At 46.1% G+C, this 18,934-nt stretch overlaps 1 protein-coding gene across 1 annotated transcript; it reads left to right on the top strand.

Annotated features, from left to right (window-relative positions):
* The first annotated feature begins 8,921 nt into the window (after nt 1-8,921).
* Nucleotides 8,922-14,783, top strand: RRM2 (ribonucleotide reductase regulatory subunit M2). Its single transcript, XM_069805813.1, has 10 exons — nt 8,922-9,078; nt 9,155-9,267; nt 9,495-9,648; nt 9,770-9,886; nt 10,411-10,544; nt 11,648-11,742; nt 12,529-12,662; nt 13,069-13,173; nt 13,309-13,422; nt 13,819-14,783. The coding sequence occupies exons 1-10, from the start codon at nt 8,968-8,970 to the stop codon at nt 13,969-13,971; spliced, it is 1,230 nt and encodes a 409-aa protein (XP_069661914.1). The 5' UTR covers nt 8,922-8,967; the 3' UTR covers nt 13,972-14,783.
* The last annotated feature ends 4,151 nt before the right edge of the window (nt 14,784-18,934 follow it).

Genomic DNA, 18,934 nt, shown 5'->3' with positions numbered 1-18,934 from the left:
CTGGACTCTTTCGAGGCCTGAGCTGAGACCTGGGGCTGTGACTGCTGCCTGTCCTTGCTGCACTCCGGCAAAGTGTCTGATGCCTGTGCTCTGGTGTCTTCTACTCCCACTCCCCACCTCATGTGTCTGGTCTGCTAACACATGTGAAGTCTTGTTCCCCCTCCAGGCAGTGCCCAGAGATTGCCAAGAAGGATTACGGCTTTATTAGACTGGATTACGGAGTCCAAACAGCGCAGATCCTCTGCACCCTCTCTCCTCTCCTCCGTGCTGCTGAGGTCTGTGCCTGTGCTCATTAGCTTTGCAGCTGCACATTTCTGAGCTCTGCAGAAAAGAGATGATAGACAGGCTAGTAGTTGTGGAGCGGTCTCATCCCTTTTTTTTACTTTGACCTTAGGAAACCACTTCAAGCCCATGCTGTCAGCTACCTGTGTCCTCACTGCATGGAGCTGGAGACATCAGGTCTTATGATAAGGGATGTGTACCTGGGATGTCAGGTCTATGGCCGGGGAAGGGATGTGTCATGCATGGGGTACATCCTGCTTTTCAAAGCTGCTTTTGAGCTGGGATCTGGGATGGGATTGGGAGCTGAGGCACTGGGCCCCGGATTCGGGACAATTGTGGAAAATGAGGCTGGAAGCAGTTGAGGGAGCCTGGTGCGCAGCCGGGCCAGCTCAGACGTGAGCCCCAAGGCCAATGTGGGGAGGGGGAAGGATCCCAGGGGAAAGAGGGTGCAAATTGTCTTGTCATGAAGAATTCACGTGGTAGCACTGGAGAAATGGGAACAGATGGGAACTTAAAACTAACACTGAAAAATACCAGAAAAAATAGAGAAGAGATGGGGACAGCCACAGGGAAGGCAACTATTGCAGAAAACTGTGGAGATGCAATTCTGTAATGCAGTGTAGGCAAAGAATGATCATATAAAGCCTTGCTGTATCCATCTGTGATTGATCTAGGATGCTTACATAGCGCAAGCTTTCCTGACTCCTGCTCGGAAGGAAACAGCGGTAGTAATTCAGCTCCAGAAACATATCTGTTAACAAAACAAAATAAACCCTCTTCTTCCCCAAGGACTGGTGTGGGAAAGGAGGAGAGCGTGGGTCTGTTTAAGGGTTTTAGAAGGAAAGGAGTACGGGAAATGCTGTATCCTTTAAAGGAATTATTTGTGTCTAAGCTTCACTGAAAATGCTAGAGGTCACTGAACCCCTGAACGGGAGATGTGGCAATATGTGGTAGAGCAGGTACAGTGGGTCTCTGTTGGCTAAGAGTTGTCTCCTGTTTTATATTTTTTTCCGCTGAAGTTACATGAGACCAGCTTGTTCTGCTGAAGCAAAATGTCAGTGATTGATTTATTGACATTTTCATTGTTAAAACTTTATCTTGAAGATTTCCACCCCCCCACCCCTCCTTTCTTCAGTTAGGTGTGCCAACAGGCACAGCTGGGGGAACTAAGCTCCTGGTGTGCCCTTAAGCTTGCTGTGCAGTGAAAGAGCATCTTGATGGATGCCAGACAAAAGGACTAATAAAATAATCTACCCTAATCCTTTTACTCCCAGCAAAACTTGCCAGTAACTGCTGAGCAAATCATAATGTGACTGAATAAAACTGTCCTGTGAAGTCTTGAAATCACGACCGGGAATTGAGGAATCTACCATGTCCCCAGGGAAGCTGGTTCAGTGGATGATTACCGTTGATGAGAAATATTTCCTTTCTGAAACCCATGTTCTGGTTACTGTTCAAAGCTGTAAGATCTTATGCCTTTTTTTTCCCCATTGGTTGATTACAGCAGCACTTGGTCAGGGTGTTTATCTAGTCGCTCCTCAGCTTTCTCTCAGTAGCACTGAATAGGACATCTTTCCCCAGCATCTTGCTCCACAGCAGGCTTTTAAGTCTCCAGTCTGCCCTGGGGCTGTCTTCTGAAATGCTTCCACCCTGTCAACACCCTTTCAACCCTTTGCTGCTGGGACTGGGCACAGCAAGTGTGTTCAGTTTGAGATAATGGCAACGCATTTAGATATACAGAGGCGGGTCTGTCTTTCTCATATTGGATGGCTTGACTCTGTTGCCTAAATATGGACATTGGTGCCATTTTAGAGGCTTGGGGGGCAAGATATGTGGCCATCAGGGGTGACATGGGAGGTATGAAAGACCTTTAGGGATCAGTGAGGGCAGGCAGGATGCTTTAGGATGTCTCGGGTACCCTCAGTGCCTACACACCCCACCCACAGGTAGACACCTGCCTTTGGGTGGCTGAACCTTGAACTGTCCCCCCCCCCGGGGCTGCCCCATGGATGCTCTCCGCGTGACACAGGAAGGAAGTGGAGTGCCTCCAGCTGCGGTCCCTCTGCCTAAGGAGCGGAGGACCTGGTTTGCCCCCCGACCATGGGTTAGCCTGGGAGGTGCTGATGGAGCTGCTACGTATTGTCGCCCAGGAGCCCCTCTCTGCAGGGGCAGTCCAGTATTTCATAAGTGTGATCTGCAGTTTTCTTCCCTAGTGCGTGATCTTGCATTTAGGCTCATTAACACGAAGGATAGAGTGAGACAGGCTGCTTTTACACTCATTATTCACCACCCACCACATCTGCCACATGAAAACATTGCAGACAATCTCAGGACACTGAGCTGGTAACGATATGCCCCAAAAAAGACTTTCTAAAGTCTACCAGTTAACCAGTTTTAATCCTCTCAATGTCACGAAGCAGTAAATCAAATGCACCTTTATAAAGCAAGGGATTTTGTTTGATCAATGTGACTGTACTGCCGAAAGGATAATGGATGCCTATCTTTTTTTGTCTCCCATCTCCCCATACAGGCCTCTATGTCATTAAATATCAGACCTACATCAATTTATCCACCTGTGGTTACCCCTTTGAATGCAAGTGCAATATAAAACCACTTTTCTGTGTTTTTGTGGTCCCTTGAGTGCTGCAGGCACTTGCCTCTATCTTTCTAATTTCCATTTCACCTCTTTTTTTCCCTGGTTACAATTCCTAGGGTCAATTCCTGCCTTTATAGGCCTATCTCACCTTTCACTTACTTGAATGTAGTGGGGATCTTTCCTACTGCTGCCTGTTTGTGCACAGGGACTGACCAGGTAAACAGTTGCTAGACCCCACAACAATATTTGCCCTGGCAGAGCAACAGGACACGGCATGGAAGGAGCCTGCTTTTCCCAGTCCCTTTTTTGGTATAATTGCAATTGAACCCTGACAAATACTGAACCTTCTCATGCTCTGCAGGGAAGCGTCTGGCAGATGCCACCAGAAAAATGTGCAATGGTAAGTTTCCCTGTTTTCTCTGCCCTGCTGGAAGAATGCAGATGTCATTGGCATCTGGAGCAGAACAGGGCCAAAATGTTGTACTGTCCCAAAGACAAAGAGGCAGGATCCTTTCTCGGTCTTTTCACGCCAATCTTGACTAGGTGATTTCTTGGGATAGGGATGCCAGCACACACCAGAAAGTCTGGTTGTAAGGGGTGTCCACTTTGTTGAAGATAATCTGCATCTTCCAGGGAAAAAAATCTCTGCTGAGGAAGAAAAGGTCATTGGGAGCAGATAGAGTAGGGATGGGGGGGTACCTAGGACCCAGGACTTCCCTGCAGATGGGTAAGGTTTGGGTGATAACCAAGCTTCCCGCCACTGACATGGTTAGGAAAAATGATTTGCAGTCATGTCTTTGTCTCCTCAGTTATTGACTTTCGTGGTTTGAGGTTGGTTTTCTCTGAAATCATTCAGAAGTACAGGGGGGCTCCTGGCTGCTTTGCTCAGGTGGCAAGCTTGTTTTCTGCAGCAAGAGGGAAAGAGTAGCTCAAACCACTTGGTGTGCGCGGTGGCAATGAGTGAGAAACGCTGCAGTGCAAGAGCCCTGCTCAACATAAACAACACGAGCCTGCCCAGAAATGAGAGACCTGGGGCGGCCTTCCTCACCTAGGCAGTTTCGGGTGAGTAAGGGCTGAGGAATGTAACCCTGAGGAAAGTTCACTCTGGTGACTGACAGGCTGCTAGAGCAGGAATGACCTGTAATTTTCCAGGTGTTGCAAGAGGTCAGCCACAGTCTCCATGATCAGAGCACAGGAGCTGAGACCAAAACCTGCTCGAGGCAAGCCAATGGTGGGCCAAAAGTCTTCTGCTGGTGCCATTTCTGCTGCAGCCTTCTGCTGCAGGAAACAAGAAGGTGGTGCTACCAGAACAGAAGAGTGACAGCCTTCTTGAGCGCACGTCTGAATGCAGTGCTGGGTCTCGCTACTCCAGCTCCACGATGTGCTCATAGATCCTGATGAAGGCATTGAAATCAGCGGTGCTCTTGCCTATTACTGACTCCTTGCTGATGACCAGCAAGTGCAGCTGATTGGAAAACTTCATCTTTCCAGCTCTTGCAAGTCTTTTAATGCTGGTTCTTCTACTGGCACTTGTGGGACTGTGTCTGCAGCACTGTGCCCTGCTTCATGAACAGCAAAGAAACAACACGTCCAGTTACACCGTTATAACCCCATATGTGGTCATATATTACCTGCAGACTTTGTCCTGAAAGTTGTAAATGGTGGGTAAGGACATGGAATAGGCAAGAAATACTGTTTTAAAAAATTAAAGACATTGGGGATGCTAAGCATGTGAGGGCTTTGCTTTTCAACAGCCGCTCATTATCTCCAGAGAGGCTGGTCATCAAGTAAGCAGGCGGCTAATGACGGTGCTCTCAAACCTGCAAATTAATGGGCTGCATCAGCAAATGTAATATCCAGCTAGAATGAAGCTAATAAAGACTTGTTTTGTTCTGCTCTAGATTTCTCAGTGAAACTGTCTGCTAAAGTGCCTTGGCTCAGCAGGCAGAGCCCTGCAGCTCAGTTTTTGCAGAGTCCTCCCTTGAGTTATAAACGCTGCAGCGAGTGGAGGGCAACTACCTCTAAACAGGGAGGCAAGCTATTTGGGCAAATTTTTCGTTCAAACTGTTGAAGTTTTGGTCTAAGTGCTTATGGCTCGGATTGTTTCTGGGGAGATGAGGAGCATCCTTCTCCTCAGCACAGCTGGGTGGGGGTGCGAGGAAATGCTGAGGGCTACCTCCAAACCTGTTGGAGAAAGTGGTGGCCATTGAGACCACCACTTGTCATCTCAGCAATATTGGCTGATGGCCTTCTCCTGCTCACCTACCCTGTCTTAGCTTATATTTAGAGTACTCAGATTTCTTTTTGCTGCACGTGGAACTCAAGCTTTGGGATTCGCAGGCTTAAGCAGGGACCCTTCAGCATGATGCTCTATACAAACATCAACCCTGCCAGACTGAGCAATGGGTGAGGATTTCAGGATTTGGCATGGATGAATGTGGCTGGATGAGGCAGTGCAAAAAAATCACCTTCCTCAAATCAGGGGAAAATCATTGGCAAACGCTGTGTCCTCAGCTAGTGATGAGTCAGGCCATGTCTCCCATGGAGTTACCCGCACCAACTTTCATCAGTTAGACCAGTCGCTGCAGTGGTGGGAGGCAGTCAGCAACCTGGAGTCACTGTCTCCCTGTCCTGTAGGCAATCGGCATTAAAATGGAAGAAAACCAATCCTCTGAGCAAGGAAGACCCTGCCCGGAGCATTACCCAATGCTACCAGGTAGGTCAGCTGAGAGCCAAGGCAGCACTCATCATGATGAAGCAGACGTGTGATGGGGACGTGAGGTTTGGGGGCCGTAAGCCATGCCTGTTGGGAAGGGGCTTTGCTGTGCCAGCACTGAGGATACGGCAACAGGAGTGGCTGGGGGAGAGGCTGCTGCTGAGCTCCACCTGCAGCTGGTGAGACGTGCCGGGGCCTGGGCAGAGGTGGGTGCTGGGGTCACTGCTCTGGCTGGGACCCAGGGCGGGCAGTCTGGAGGGGGACCTGTGTGAACAGCATGGTTACACAGCACCCCACGCCCGCCTCGCCCAGCTGCCCCAGGCTGCTCTTATTTCCACCTTTCTGAGTGTCTAAATTCCTGTAAACAAAGGCAGCATGAAACTGATTTGAGTTTTGGGGTGTTTTTTTTTTAAACACACAGAACTCCACTCCGGGCCAGAAATCAGAAGAGCAGAGCATCCTTTCGCACACCCGAAGAGAGGGCATGAGCCAGCTGACATCCCCCGGTGTGATGCTGAGCACTGGCACCTCAAAGCAGGGCAGCAGCCTGCTGCCTTGAACCCGGCTGTGGCAAAGGAGCTGGCTTGAAATCGCTGGTCCCAAAATGCAGTTGCAACATGGAGGAGGATGTATGTGAAGGGGAGAGGGCTCCTCATGCTTGCTTTCCTCCATGATACCACTTGTAGGTACACAGCTAAATACCGTGCACAGCACGCAAACCCTGGGGATGTGCCTCAAGGAACAAATGTGATTGGGTTAAACTGCTGTAATAGGAAAGTTCAGTGTGGACGCTCACTCCCAAATAACGTTTTCCTGCAGCTACAGCAGCACAGAGGTGCAACGTGCTTCCTTGCAGGCCCTCTCTGTGCTCTCCCTGGCATTTTCTCTCCCTGCAGAGCCATCGTCCTGGGGGCAGGGCTTTGATCCCCTGCCATGGGCTTCTGAGAAGAGCGGCTGAGCTGCAGTGATAGCATGGCTGTTGCATCATGACGGCCCTTGGTGGCAGCCCAGGACTTGTGGGCTGGTGGCTTTGTGGTCTTTTACTGGGGTGGGGGGGTAAATGAGTTTGGCTGGGGTGGGGAGGGTGCTGCTGTAGCTCTCTGCCAACCCCTCCAGCAGCTGCAGAGATGGCAGGAGATAGTAGGGCACTACGTGGGTGCTGGTGAACCTTTTGGGAGCTGCCTGGCACCCCTGCCCCTGGGACCTGCTTTCCTGGGACAGAGCAGGAACATGTCCACGCCTGTCCAAGCTGCCCGCTAGGATCGGGTTTTGCAGTGCTCGCTCTCCTGGGATGAAGATGTACATTTAGATTTGTATATTGGGATGTGTATTTAGCACAGAAGGTCCCACAGAACATCTCCTGGGTGGGTGCCTGCATCTGTCCGACGTCCTAAATGGGACCAATAAATACCACAAGCCTAATCTCTCTGCTGGCAGTTTCTGATACATCCCAGCTGAGGAGAGCTCAAACCCAAATTTGTGACCTTGACACTGACCTGCTGAAATGAATAATCAACCTGAATTTACAGTGTCAGAGGTGATGGCAGAGGGGAGTACTCTTGTTCTTCCAAATCCATTCATTACAGCAGTAAATTTAACTTAGTATCATTATACAGTCGAAAGGACCCTATTGAGTCCCCTGAGGGGTCAGTCTCCTGCTGCCCTCCTACCCTACCTGCTTCTCTTCCAGCCAGGCACAGTGCAGTGCTGGGCCATGTAACTCATCGTGCCGGTTCCCAGGAGCACGTGCTCAGATGACAGTCACCACTTAGTGTCATTCAAGGACACTGTGCATCCCACATGACAGAAAAGCCTCCAATTCTCATTAAGCTCCTGGTTTCATTAAAACTGCTTCAGGGAAAACATTTTGGTTGACAGGAGCAGATCCTTTGCAGAGTTGGATGGGGGAAACAATGTTGTTCAAATAAAGGGGATTTAATTAATGTAAAATAAATGCTGACTTTTAAAACAAGATGAGTATTGTCCTGGTTTTGGCTGGGATAGAGTTAATTTCCTTTCTAGTAGCTGGTACAGTGCTATGTTTTGAGTTCAGTATGCGAAGAATGTTGATAACACACTGATGTTTTCAGTTGTTGCTCAGTAGTGTTTAGACTAGAGTCAAGGATTTTTCAGCTTCTCGTGCCCAGCCAGCAAGAAGGCTGGAGGGGCACAAGAAGTTGGGAGGGGACACAGCTGGGACAGCTGACCCAAACTGGCCAAAGGGGTATTCCGTACCATGTGATGTCATGCCCAGTATATAAACTGGGGGGAGTTGGTCTGGGGGGGGGATCGCTGCTCAGGAACTAACTGGGCATCGGTTGGCGAGTGGCGAGCAATTGCATTATGCATCACTTGTTTTGTATATTCCAATCATTTTATATTTATTATTGTTATTATTATAATTATTAGTTTCTTCCTTTCTGTTCTATGAAACTGTTCTTATCTCAACTTACGAGTTTTACTTTTTTGTCCCCGATTCTCTCCCCCATCCCACTAAGCGGGGAGGGAAGTGAGTGAGCGGCTGCATGGTGCTGAGTTGCTGGCTGGGGTTAAATCACGACAAATATTCACCTCTTCTTCTTCATACTTGTATTCTCCCTTTCCTGTGCTATTTATTTAAAACATGTGGAACCAGGTGGCACACGGAGTCAGTTTCTCCAGGAAGCCAATTTCTGTCTCCAAATGCGGGATAGAGAGATCTGTCTCCAAACGCGGGAACCGGTGTTGAATGTGAAAATGAATCGGTAGGTAGGAGGGACCAGAAAAGAGAGAGGGAGAGCAAGACAGGATGGTGGCAACAGGGGATTTCCAGATCTCTACCTTAAACCCAGATTATGGCCATTCCCGTATCTGGAAACAAATTTGCTCCTTTCCCGTCGCACCCCGACCTTTTAAAAACAGGTATAATGACTACGTGTGACCCGCGGCTTCGCGTCTCTTTGCAGGAAGCCTCGCATGCTGCAAGCGGTCCCGGCTGCGTTTTGTTTGCCCCCTTCTCTCTGCCGTCCGCCGGGCTGGGCAGCGCCGCTGTGGCCCCCCACATCGAATTCCGCGCCAGGCCGCGCTACACCGGGGGGCGGGGCCTCCGCGAGGGGCGGGGCCTCCCCGCTCTCCCGCCTTTTCCGCCGCTCCGCCGGCGCCAAAGCAAAGGGCAGGTCTTTCCCTCCCGCTGCCGCCGCCGCCGCCACAATGGAAGGCGGGGCCCCGGCCGGCGCGCCAGCCAATGGGAGCGCGGGGGCGGGCGGCGGAGGGGGCGGTGCGGGCCGTGAGTGGTCAGCCGGACGTTCTGGCGCCAAGTTCGAAGGGGATATAAAGGGGCGACGCGGGGGGTGCCGTGCTCCCGCCGTTCGGTGCTGCTCGCCTGGCGGCCGCTATGCTGTCCGCCCGCGCCCCGCTCGCCGCCCGCCACGACCAGCCCCGCCTGTCGCCCGCAAAGAACCTGTCGCCCATGAAGAACCTGGCGCTGAGCGACAAGGAGAATACGGTGAGCGCCCGCCCTCCCTCCCGCTCCCCGCCCGGGAGCGCCGCAGCGCTCTCACCCTGGCCCTCTCTCCCCGCAGCCCCCCGTGCTCAGCAGCGCCCGCGTCCTGGCCAGCAAGGCGGCCCGCAAGATCTTCCAGGAGGGCGACAGGAAGCCGGTGAGTGCGGAAAGCCCGGGCACCGCGCCCGCCCTGTTCCCCTCTCCCCTTCCCCCGGCGGCTCATGTAGCCCCCGCTCCGCCGTCCTCCTCTCCGCCACGCGTGGTCTCTTGTCCCCGCCGGGGGCTGCCCCGCGCCCCTCTCTTTAGTGGGGGACTCCTTGCCACCCCCTCCCCCGGCCAGCCGCCGTCCCTCAGTTTCCCGCCAAAGCCCGGCGTCGCCTCAGCTACCCGCCCCGCCCCTGCCGCTGAGGCGAGCCGAGCCCGAGCCGGTCTCCGCCGCTCCAGGTGCCGTGGGGCGAGGAGGAGCCGCTGCTGCGGGACAACCCCCGCCGCTTCGTCATCTTCCCTATCCAGTACCACGACATCTGGCAGATGTACAAGAAGGCCGAGGCCTCCTTCTGGACGGCGGAGGAGGTGAGGGGGACGCGGGACCCGTCTGCTCCCGCCCGCAGCCCCAGCACTCGGGAACCGGCCTCGGTACCCGAAGCCCCGGTCTCTTCGTTTGTTTCATCGCTTCTTTTTTGCGATGCTTTAGGTGGACCTTTCCAAAGACATCCAGCACTGGGAGTCCCTGAAGCCTGAGGAGAAGTACTTCATTTCGCATGTTCTCGCCTTCTTTGCTGCCAGCGATGGCATTGTCAACGAAAACTTGGTAAGTGTGTAGAAATGGTCCTGACAGAAACATCACTTCGTGAAGATAACTGGATAGCTGACTACACGTTGGACATGCTTGCTGGCTGATCTAGCTTGTTTGCTAGATCATGTAGTGTTACAGCCTTACAACATGTAATGCTGTCTTATGCTGATTAGCAAATGGGGGTTGCTTTTGTAATCCACAAGTTTGCCCACTCCCTCTGGGGCGCTGAGCGTTGCCTTACAGTAATGCCTGACTGGTTCAGGGCCCTTGTTCTGCTTCTGCCCTCTCAGTGTTCTTCTCCCTAATGGGGGTGAGCAATACTAAGAAGTTTTACCATTTCTCTTGGGACTAAAGAGTAACTTACAACTTGGAGCTGTGAGGGGTTACTGCTTTTCATATTGCTGTTAAAATCCACACCTCTAGATTTAATCGGAAGAGGATTCTGTGGGCCAAGCAAGAACTGCTAAAGACAGTGTCAATACCTCTAACCTGCAGCTGAGTTATAAATGCTTTTGCAAATGCTCATTTATTTCCTCTAGGTGGAGCGGTTCAGTCAAGAAGTACAAATCACAGAAGCTCGCTGTTTCTATGGCTTTCAGATTGCCATGGAAAATATACATTCAGAAATGTACAGTCTTCTTATTGACACCTACATTAAAGATTCTAAAGAGAGGTTCGTATTGCTCAGTGATGAAAGGTTCAAAACTTTTAAAGTATTGAGATCTAAATGATGCATATCAGTCACTCTGACTTTAAGGGTAATTTTAGGTTTTAAACTAGATTTATATAAAATACCAGTGCTGCTGAAGAGCAGCTTTATTTCAGAATATCTTTCTTTTCTGAAGTGTATGAACAAGAACTTGCTTAGATTAGTAGTGAAACTGAAACCACTTAATACTGAAATAAAGGAATGAAACCATATAAAAGATGGAGCAGTCAAATAAGGGGAGTATATTACAGTAAGCGCTCATATGGAGGACCCCTGCACCTAGTAGAAAGCTATGTTGGAAAGTTTCTCTGAGAATGATACCACTTTTATTCAAATGTCATCTCTAAAACCCAGTGCATTTAGTTAACAGCTAGCACTTTTACATTGCATGTGCTGCCCTTACTCACTTGAGTATTTTGCTTGGGAGGAAAAAAGCATGTTGCATTTGCCAAAAAGTGGCTTTTGGTCTTGACTAAAACTGAAACCAAAGGGTAAAGTTGTCATAGCAAGATGAATCATTTCAAGAATGGTACCTTAAAACTAAACACAGGGCTTTGAGCAGTCTGGACTGAGTTATTCTGTTGTTCTTGTCAGACCAACACCCTGTTCAGTGAAATGTCATGTGTAGCTGCAATGCTATTTGCAGTCTAGATATATCTAATTGCTGCTACTTTGTAGAAAGCTGAGCCTGTCATTTCTACTCTGGGATGATTAATTCCAGTAAATGTTTAAGGAAGAACTGCTTACATGAGAGCTCTGGTGCCTTGCCACTGGAAAGTTGGAGGCTGGTCGATCTGTAGTTTTGAAAGCCTTGTTCAACAACACTTGATGAAACGGTATTCCCCTTGATGTTGTCACAAATTCAAGTGAACTGGTGTTGATGTGGTGGGTAGGTGATGAAAAAGTAGTTGATGGGTACAGAGCTAGATTGCTGCAAAATGAGATGGGGAAGGAAATTATCAGGGTGAAGGTGCAGAGCACTTTTAAGTGAACAAGGCCATCTATGGTAGTGAATGCTTATTGTAGTTGTGTTGATGTCTGATCCTAATGAGTTCTATCCTTCTCAGGGAATTTCTTTTTAATGCTATTGAAACATTACCATGTGTTAAAAAGAAGGCTGACTGGGCCATGTGCTGGATTGGGGACAAGAAAGCAACATATGGTGAGTACATCTATTGGAAGCAAAGTGAAATTCCTTCCCTAAAAAAGGTGGAACAACCACCATTTCTCAAGACTTCACAGTTCACAGGGATTGTTGTCACAGGGACAATAAGTGATCTCTGGTATAAGATACTATAAGATACTGGTATAATTCTGGAGATGAAGAAAATAACTTTCATCTTGCAAATGAGCTACTGACATGAATCTCTAAAATTGCTGGCATTTTGAATAATAGAGGCTCATGTGGCAATCTTCACATGCCTGGCTATATGATCAAATTGTAAGTTGCCATCATGTGTCCAGAACATTACTTGCCATCTAGCAAGTAGACATGTGCAACTGGAAGCTGTAGCTCCTGCCTTACTGATTCTTGATGTCTCGCTTCAAAGGTGAGATGAGATGGTACAGATCATTATTTCACTAGTATTAAAGCATTCTTCATGGCCCAAGTTCCTTACTTAATCAAAGATGAGCAGACACTGACTTAAATCAGCTGCTAAAATAACTGCTCTTTTTCAGTGTGCAATCTTTGAAAAAGGATGGTATTGATGGTTAACCTGGGGGAAGGAGCCTTGGCTTCAGCTATTTAGTAGTGACTCTAGTTTTTACTTCCTCTCATGTTTACAGACCTTTACTGTAATAGCTTTTAAGGACAGGCTATAGCACACTTGAGCAGAAACTTCTCCATCCTCCTTGGAGGATGCAGTTCACTGGTCTATTTGCAACTTCTGGGTATTAATCCTGGCAAGTTTTCTGTGTGATATTACTATCAATCTTTTCTTAATAGGAGAACGTGTAGTAGCTTTTGCAGCAGTGGAAGGAATCTTCTTTTCTGGCTCTTTTGCATCAATTTTTTGGCTGAAGAAAAGGGGATTAATGCCTGGACTCACTTTTTCTAACGAACTCATCAGTAGAGATGAGGTATGAATCAAATTCTAGCAGTTAAGATGGTAATGTGCCACAGTAGCATGAAGTAATGATACTCTATTGCAGCCTATATTTTTAAACAGGAGTATGTTTAGAAATGGGCAGTCTATAAAGCTCACTAAAGTGTGTAAACATGTGTCATTGTGGGTCTTACAGTAGAGAATGAATGAACTCAGCATTTTACTTCCTGTAAAGCAGTTCCCACCAACTCTTGCACTTGGTATACCTTGCCATTTGAAGCAAGTGCAGCTGGTACTGGCTGAACTTGCTTATGCCTCCTTCTGGTTATGTGGAAAGTTGTCTGTAAATAATACTAAATAATGTGGCAAGTGTGAAGATGGTGCCTAGTGGCTCTTCTAAATCACTGTTCCTGAAATAATTTACTGAAACTTCTTTCCAGGGCTTGCACTGTGATTTTGCCTGCCTCATGTTTAAGCACTTGATATGCAAACCATCAGAGGAGAGAGTAAAGGAAATCATCATGAATGCTGTTCTCATAGAACAGGTAATTGTCTGCTCCTTGTTTAGGAACTTGATCGCAATTAAGCAGAAAGCTGGGGAGCTGTTGGGTATAAAATTAACCTAGATGGTACAGAGTGAATACCAGTTTCTGTACATAAAGTGCTTCTATTATCTGCAGGAATTCTTGACGGAGGCACTGCCTGTAAAGCTGATTGGCATGAACTGCACTTTAATGAAACAGTACATAGAGTTTGTAGCAGACCGGCTTATGTTGGAACTGGGATTTAACAAGGTAAGGCTCTAATACACTGCATCTTTCATGGGGAAAAGATAATATTAAGTTTAATTTCCTCCAGAAACCTGAATCCTAAAATGGCTGCAGCAATATGGGTATAACTTGTAAAACCATTTAGAAGTCTTGCTGCTAGATCCTGTTTGGAGACTCACAGAAGGAAAAACAAAAGAATGCTATGGGAAAACAACTATATAAGAGTTGTTGTGCTTCTGTCTACTGCAGCTAAAAGGCAGGAACAATTACAGTAGAGAAGGCTTGGGGCAGAGATTTTTGTTCACTACATAGTAAGCCTGCTGATAGTGTCATTAGACTCCTTCCAGCTGATCTCTAATGCTCTCACATATTTGAGATGTGAACACCTGTAGTGACTATAGAATTGCCTTTGCATTTCAGATATACAAAGCAGAGAATCCTTTTGACTTCATGGAAAACATCTCTCTAGAAGGCAAGACCAATTTCTTTGAGAAGCGAGTAGGTGAATATCAGAGAATGGGAGTCATGTCGAAGCCCACAGACAACTCTTTCACCCTGGATGCAGAATTTTAAATGAACTGAGACCATATGAGTTAGTGTGTATGCTCCCCTGTTTACAGGGAAACATTCAATATATAAAGTCACAGTGTGACCTGATTCCTGTACCAAAATCCCACTCTTGAAAAGTGTGGTGATATTGGTACTTTTCAGGAGGCTAGTGTAGCTCCAGCAGTAAAATCCCTTTTTATTAGACTTTGCCAATGGTGTTAATTCATAGAATGTTTAGATGTATCTCTTACAACATATGCTACTCCATTTTGTGAAAGATACATGCATCTTCCTTCTGCAAGATGAGATGTTATGGGCAGTGACCACTAGCTTCTGCCTGCTGTTCTCCCCATAAACAAAGGAGCAGTTGAGAAATTCTGGTCTTAAATTTGCTGAACACTCTTCTGCAGAAAACTCTGGAGGCAACTACTTGACCTCACTGCTTTCTTAGCAGGTTTTAAGTTTACCTTTTTTACTATTGTTTTAATAGTTTGTATGTAAACCTGGCACTTTAATGTTTAAGATAAAGAACTGTCTTGTAATACTCGACAATGGTAAAATGCAAGTCTAAATCTTTAGATTTTTGCAACCTAACCTTTCATGACTTGTGCTTCTTTCTGGGTATGTAATTTACAAATGGTGCTGTGGATCAAACTATTGATTTTAAAATCTGTTGAACAGGAAGAAAGTTGGTATGGAAGGTGAAGAACTTAGTAAGTTGGATATTCTGGGTACTGAAAAGTAACATGCAGCTGGCTTCTGGACTTAATTGCTTTTTGTTTAATATCTGGGAACAGTATTTCATATAATGGTAATAAAGAGCTGGTTGGATTGAGTGTTGTATTGGCTTCAGTGCTCCAATGGGCAAAGCTATGTGATAATTTCTGTCTGAATTGCAGACTTTCTGAGGAAATGCAAGTTCTGCAGGAAATAGCTGCTTAATCATGTGGTTGGTAGATGTCAAGTGAAATTATGCTTAGCTCTGACTTTCAGATGGACTGCACTAAGTGGATGGTGTTTCAGGATAAATTCAGCTAATTCAGGATGGAGCAGTGTTCTTAGCTTCTGCATCATGCAGTTAAGTTTTGGTTTTAATTCATAATAGTAGTGAAAACAGTATGTGCTGCAACATTTTTACTCCACACTAAACATGGAGTAACAGGAATGGGTATGCTTAATGTAACTTTGGTAAGGGCATGTGGTCTGTGAAGGAGTTCCCTATGGCCTGAGATTAGAGTTCCTGCAAATGATCTGCAGTGAGATTAAACAACAATGGGATAGACTGAAATTAGCTACTGCCTTGATGTACAAAAAGGAGTTTATTCCATGATCTAATCTAACACCTAACTAACAAGGACTGTCCTGCAAGTCTGCCTTTCTTCCTCAAGTATAGTTGATGTGGAACATAAATTTTACAGAACTTAAAGCATTTCCTTGAAAGGAAAGAATGCTGGAGTTTGCTTCTTTCTGCTAAAGTGCTCCCTCTTTTGAAGTATAATATATATGGTGCCTCTTTGAGACATGCTGCCTTGGTATAAAATTAACTGACTTGCTGGTCTTTCCTCCTTTGCTCTTGATTGCGCTGAAGGTGATGGTGTGTGACTGTTCTTCCCCTGGGTCTGAAGCTAGCAGGATGTGCATGTTTCCAAGGCTATCCTAGGGAGAAAAAACATAAATAATTAAAAAGCCCCAAGCCCCAAAGTCTGGGATTCAAACTAGCAGATACAAGACTGTTTAACAGATGGCTCTCTAATGTCCCTGCAGCACTGATGTTGGTACAGGTCAGTGATTGCAGTGGTCTGAAAAGAATATATTAGGAACTGGAATAGCAACATGTTAAGTTGGATAGCCAGACATCATTTTGAAGCACTGAAAGTTAATGCTTGTTTTTAAAGTTAGGCAGGTTTCTGGCTAAGTATCAGCATTTTGTTCTCAGCAAATTGGGCTTTGTGCTTTTCCTTGGCTTCTCTTAGCAGTCAAAGCTTTGATCAAACTAAGTCTGATACAAAGCATCAGAACTCATGGTGTAGGGCTACATTGATTAGAGCATAAATAAGATAGTAATAATGTACTGAGATCAATTTGGACCTAACTATGATTTAGCAGCATTCAATTTATTCAAATCTGTTAACTATATACTTTAATGTAGAAAAAGGGTAAGACTAATCTATGAGTAGGGTCTAGCTATATTATATAGCTATTTCTTCCTACTTGATTCTTAGTATGTGCCAAGGATCAATACATCGAAATGATTAGGCTGGAAAGCTTTAATTTGTTATCCTTAATTCTGGGAGATACGATTCAACATAATATTGAAGGACTGCTTGGAGTGGATGTGTGATGGCCAAGTAATGATTTGTAAAGGCAGGTAGGAAGAAAGTCCCTTTTGGCCAAGCATTGCTCTTATAGGGTAATAGACACTGTAGACATGGATGCATTAGAGATAGATTAGATAGGAATTAGAAGTGATTCAACAAGAGAATAAGACTTGCTATGGCTGGTATTAATCTTATCCTGGTGCCACTGATGTCTAAATGCCTACTTAGTTTTGGTTTATGTACTTGCTATAATGCAAATCAGTTTTTAATGTATAGTCTGGAGAAAAGCTATACATCTGGTCCCACCTATTTTAATTCTCAGTTCCCACAAATATTTAAATGTCTTGCTGTTGCTTAGGTTGCATAGGTCATGTCCAAGTCTTGATAAAATACTTGTTTCCTGAAAACGGATTACTTTCCAATTCGACTGAGATGCCAGTTGTTTTGACACTTGATCCTCTTAGGCATTGAGGAGATAATATTTTATTTCTTTCCGAAAAATAAGTTTCAGTAAAAATTTAACTGACCCTTTGGAATATGTTTTGGAATGGAGTTTGGAGAACCAGGAGAGATTTGAAGCAAAGCAATGAAAGTGCTGATTTTTTTTAATCCATGTATGAATTGGAACAGCTGTCTAGTAGGGCTTCTGGCACAGTAATTGCTGCAAGTGAAAAGCGATTAGGCTAGTAAAGTAAAAAAAATACTGAGGGATAAGTAAAACTGGATATATTTGGTGGTGCAATACTCTGATGTCTGTCGTTAATTTCTGTAGAACTGATCCCCAGCTATTCCCTGTGTTTTTATTGCTGTCAAAATTAATGGCTTGTGATAGCAGTAGATAAAGTGGAAGAACAGTAGCCTTCAGCATAGTTTCTCTTGTTATATTTATTTCCTACTGTAATTTGTTTTAAAAAAATAATAATGCATATGTTCAGGTAAGAAAGCTACCATAACTCTTCAGCTGACACATTTTCATTTCAGGTTACATGTCAAATGTTGAAAACCTTAGGCAGTGTGGAAGACTAAGAGCAGCAACCTAATGTCAGCCTTGTCCTTAGGAAGCAACTACAATATTAGAGTGTAATGACAAAAAGAAAATGCCCAGATTTCTCAAATTTCCTGGAGTGATTACAGCAATTTTTGCCCAGAAGAGGTCAGAGAACATTTGCAGCGGCTCATGCCTGCAGCAGGGCATAGCCAGCCTGCAAATCTGTAGGCACATTAACAGTGTGGTGTGACCCCTGAAGGGTAACTGCTTCCTCTGCACCAGTCAATAATGAGAAACTTTGTCTGGCAGAAAGCAGTAAATGAATAAGTTGCATTCATTCAAAGCCTACTTTTCAGTTGGCCATGGCTTGTTTTATTTTAAGCTGTTGATTACCTCTTGGTGCTTTGGCCTCTCTTTTAGTGCATAATGAATTCTGAGAAGTAAATGCTTTTGTCAGGAAGGATTTGAGAGTTAGAGCGCTAAGTCTTGTGTCCTGTTTGCTGATGGACAGCTAGCTTCTTGTTAGGAATTCATTCCTTGGGAGTGTTACTGAGATCCTATGATCTGCACAGCACAGGCAGTTGTTTGGTTTCTGCGGTAAAACAGTCTTTACATGAAGAATGGCTGAAAGATTAAGGTAACGGGGAAAAAAAGTCTGATATGTCTCAGATCTTTGTGTCAGATAGTAGTTTTACCTTTAAAGTTACACCCAATTGATCTTTGAAGTAATGATAATATTGCCATTTCCTGAGCCTGCGGAGAAATGGGGGGAAAAACTTTTTATCCCTTTAGGGTGTATCATGAGCTTCAGTGATGTGATCTTACTGACATCATTGATCAGCAGAAAAATGGTGGTGTTTGGGCATCTGCTCTTAGAGATAGCTGTGGGACACTGGGTGGGATGAAGAAGGAATACCAGTTTTCATTCCCACAGCTGGGTGTTACTGGTGCTCTGTTGGGTATTGGCTGAGAAACCTGTTGTCATGATCCAGAGGTAAGACCAAGTGAACAGCAAATCCCAGGGCATTGACTGGCCACCAGAGCTGTGGCTTTGGCTCCTGACTTTTAGGTTTCTCCCATACCACATTGTGCTTCTGAATCTGCTGGAGAAAAGAGTTTGAAGGCAAGAGCTTCATGCTCCAGAAGAATGGGTTGTATTAAAGCCCTCCCTGCTGTGGATGCTTATCTTCTTTCTGCAAGTACCAATTCTGAGGTGCATCAGTGGTGGTGAAGGAATTTAAAATGCATACCTGTCGTGGTTTAACCCCAGCCAGCAACTAAGCACCACGCAGCCGCTCACTCACTCCCCCCCGCATCCAGTGGGATGGGGGAGAAAATCAGGAAAAGAAGTAGAACTCCTGGGTTGAGATAAGAACGATTTAATAGAACAGAAAAGAGGAGACTAATAATGATAATGATAACACTAATAAAATGACAACAGTAGTAATAAAAGGATTGAAATGTACAAATGATGCGCAGGGCAATTGCTCACCACCTGCTGACCGACACCCAGCCAGTCCCCAAGCGGCGAAATCCCTGCCCCCCCCCCTTCCCAGTTCCTAAACTAGATGGGACGTCACATGGTATGGAATACACTGTTGGCCAGTTTGGGTCAGGTGCCCTGGCTGGGCATGAGAAGCTGAAAAATCCTTGACTCTAGTCTAAACACTACTGAGCAACA

This window comes from Haliaeetus albicilla, chromosome 18, assembly GCF_947461875.1.
Source record: "Haliaeetus albicilla chromosome 18, bHalAlb1.1, whole genome shotgun sequence".
In the NCBI taxonomy this organism is placed as follows: Eukaryota; Metazoa; Chordata; class Aves; order Accipitriformes; family Accipitridae; genus Haliaeetus; species Haliaeetus albicilla.
Note: the sequence above shows the minus strand (reverse complement) of the source record. Positions and strands in the feature narration are given on the sequence as shown.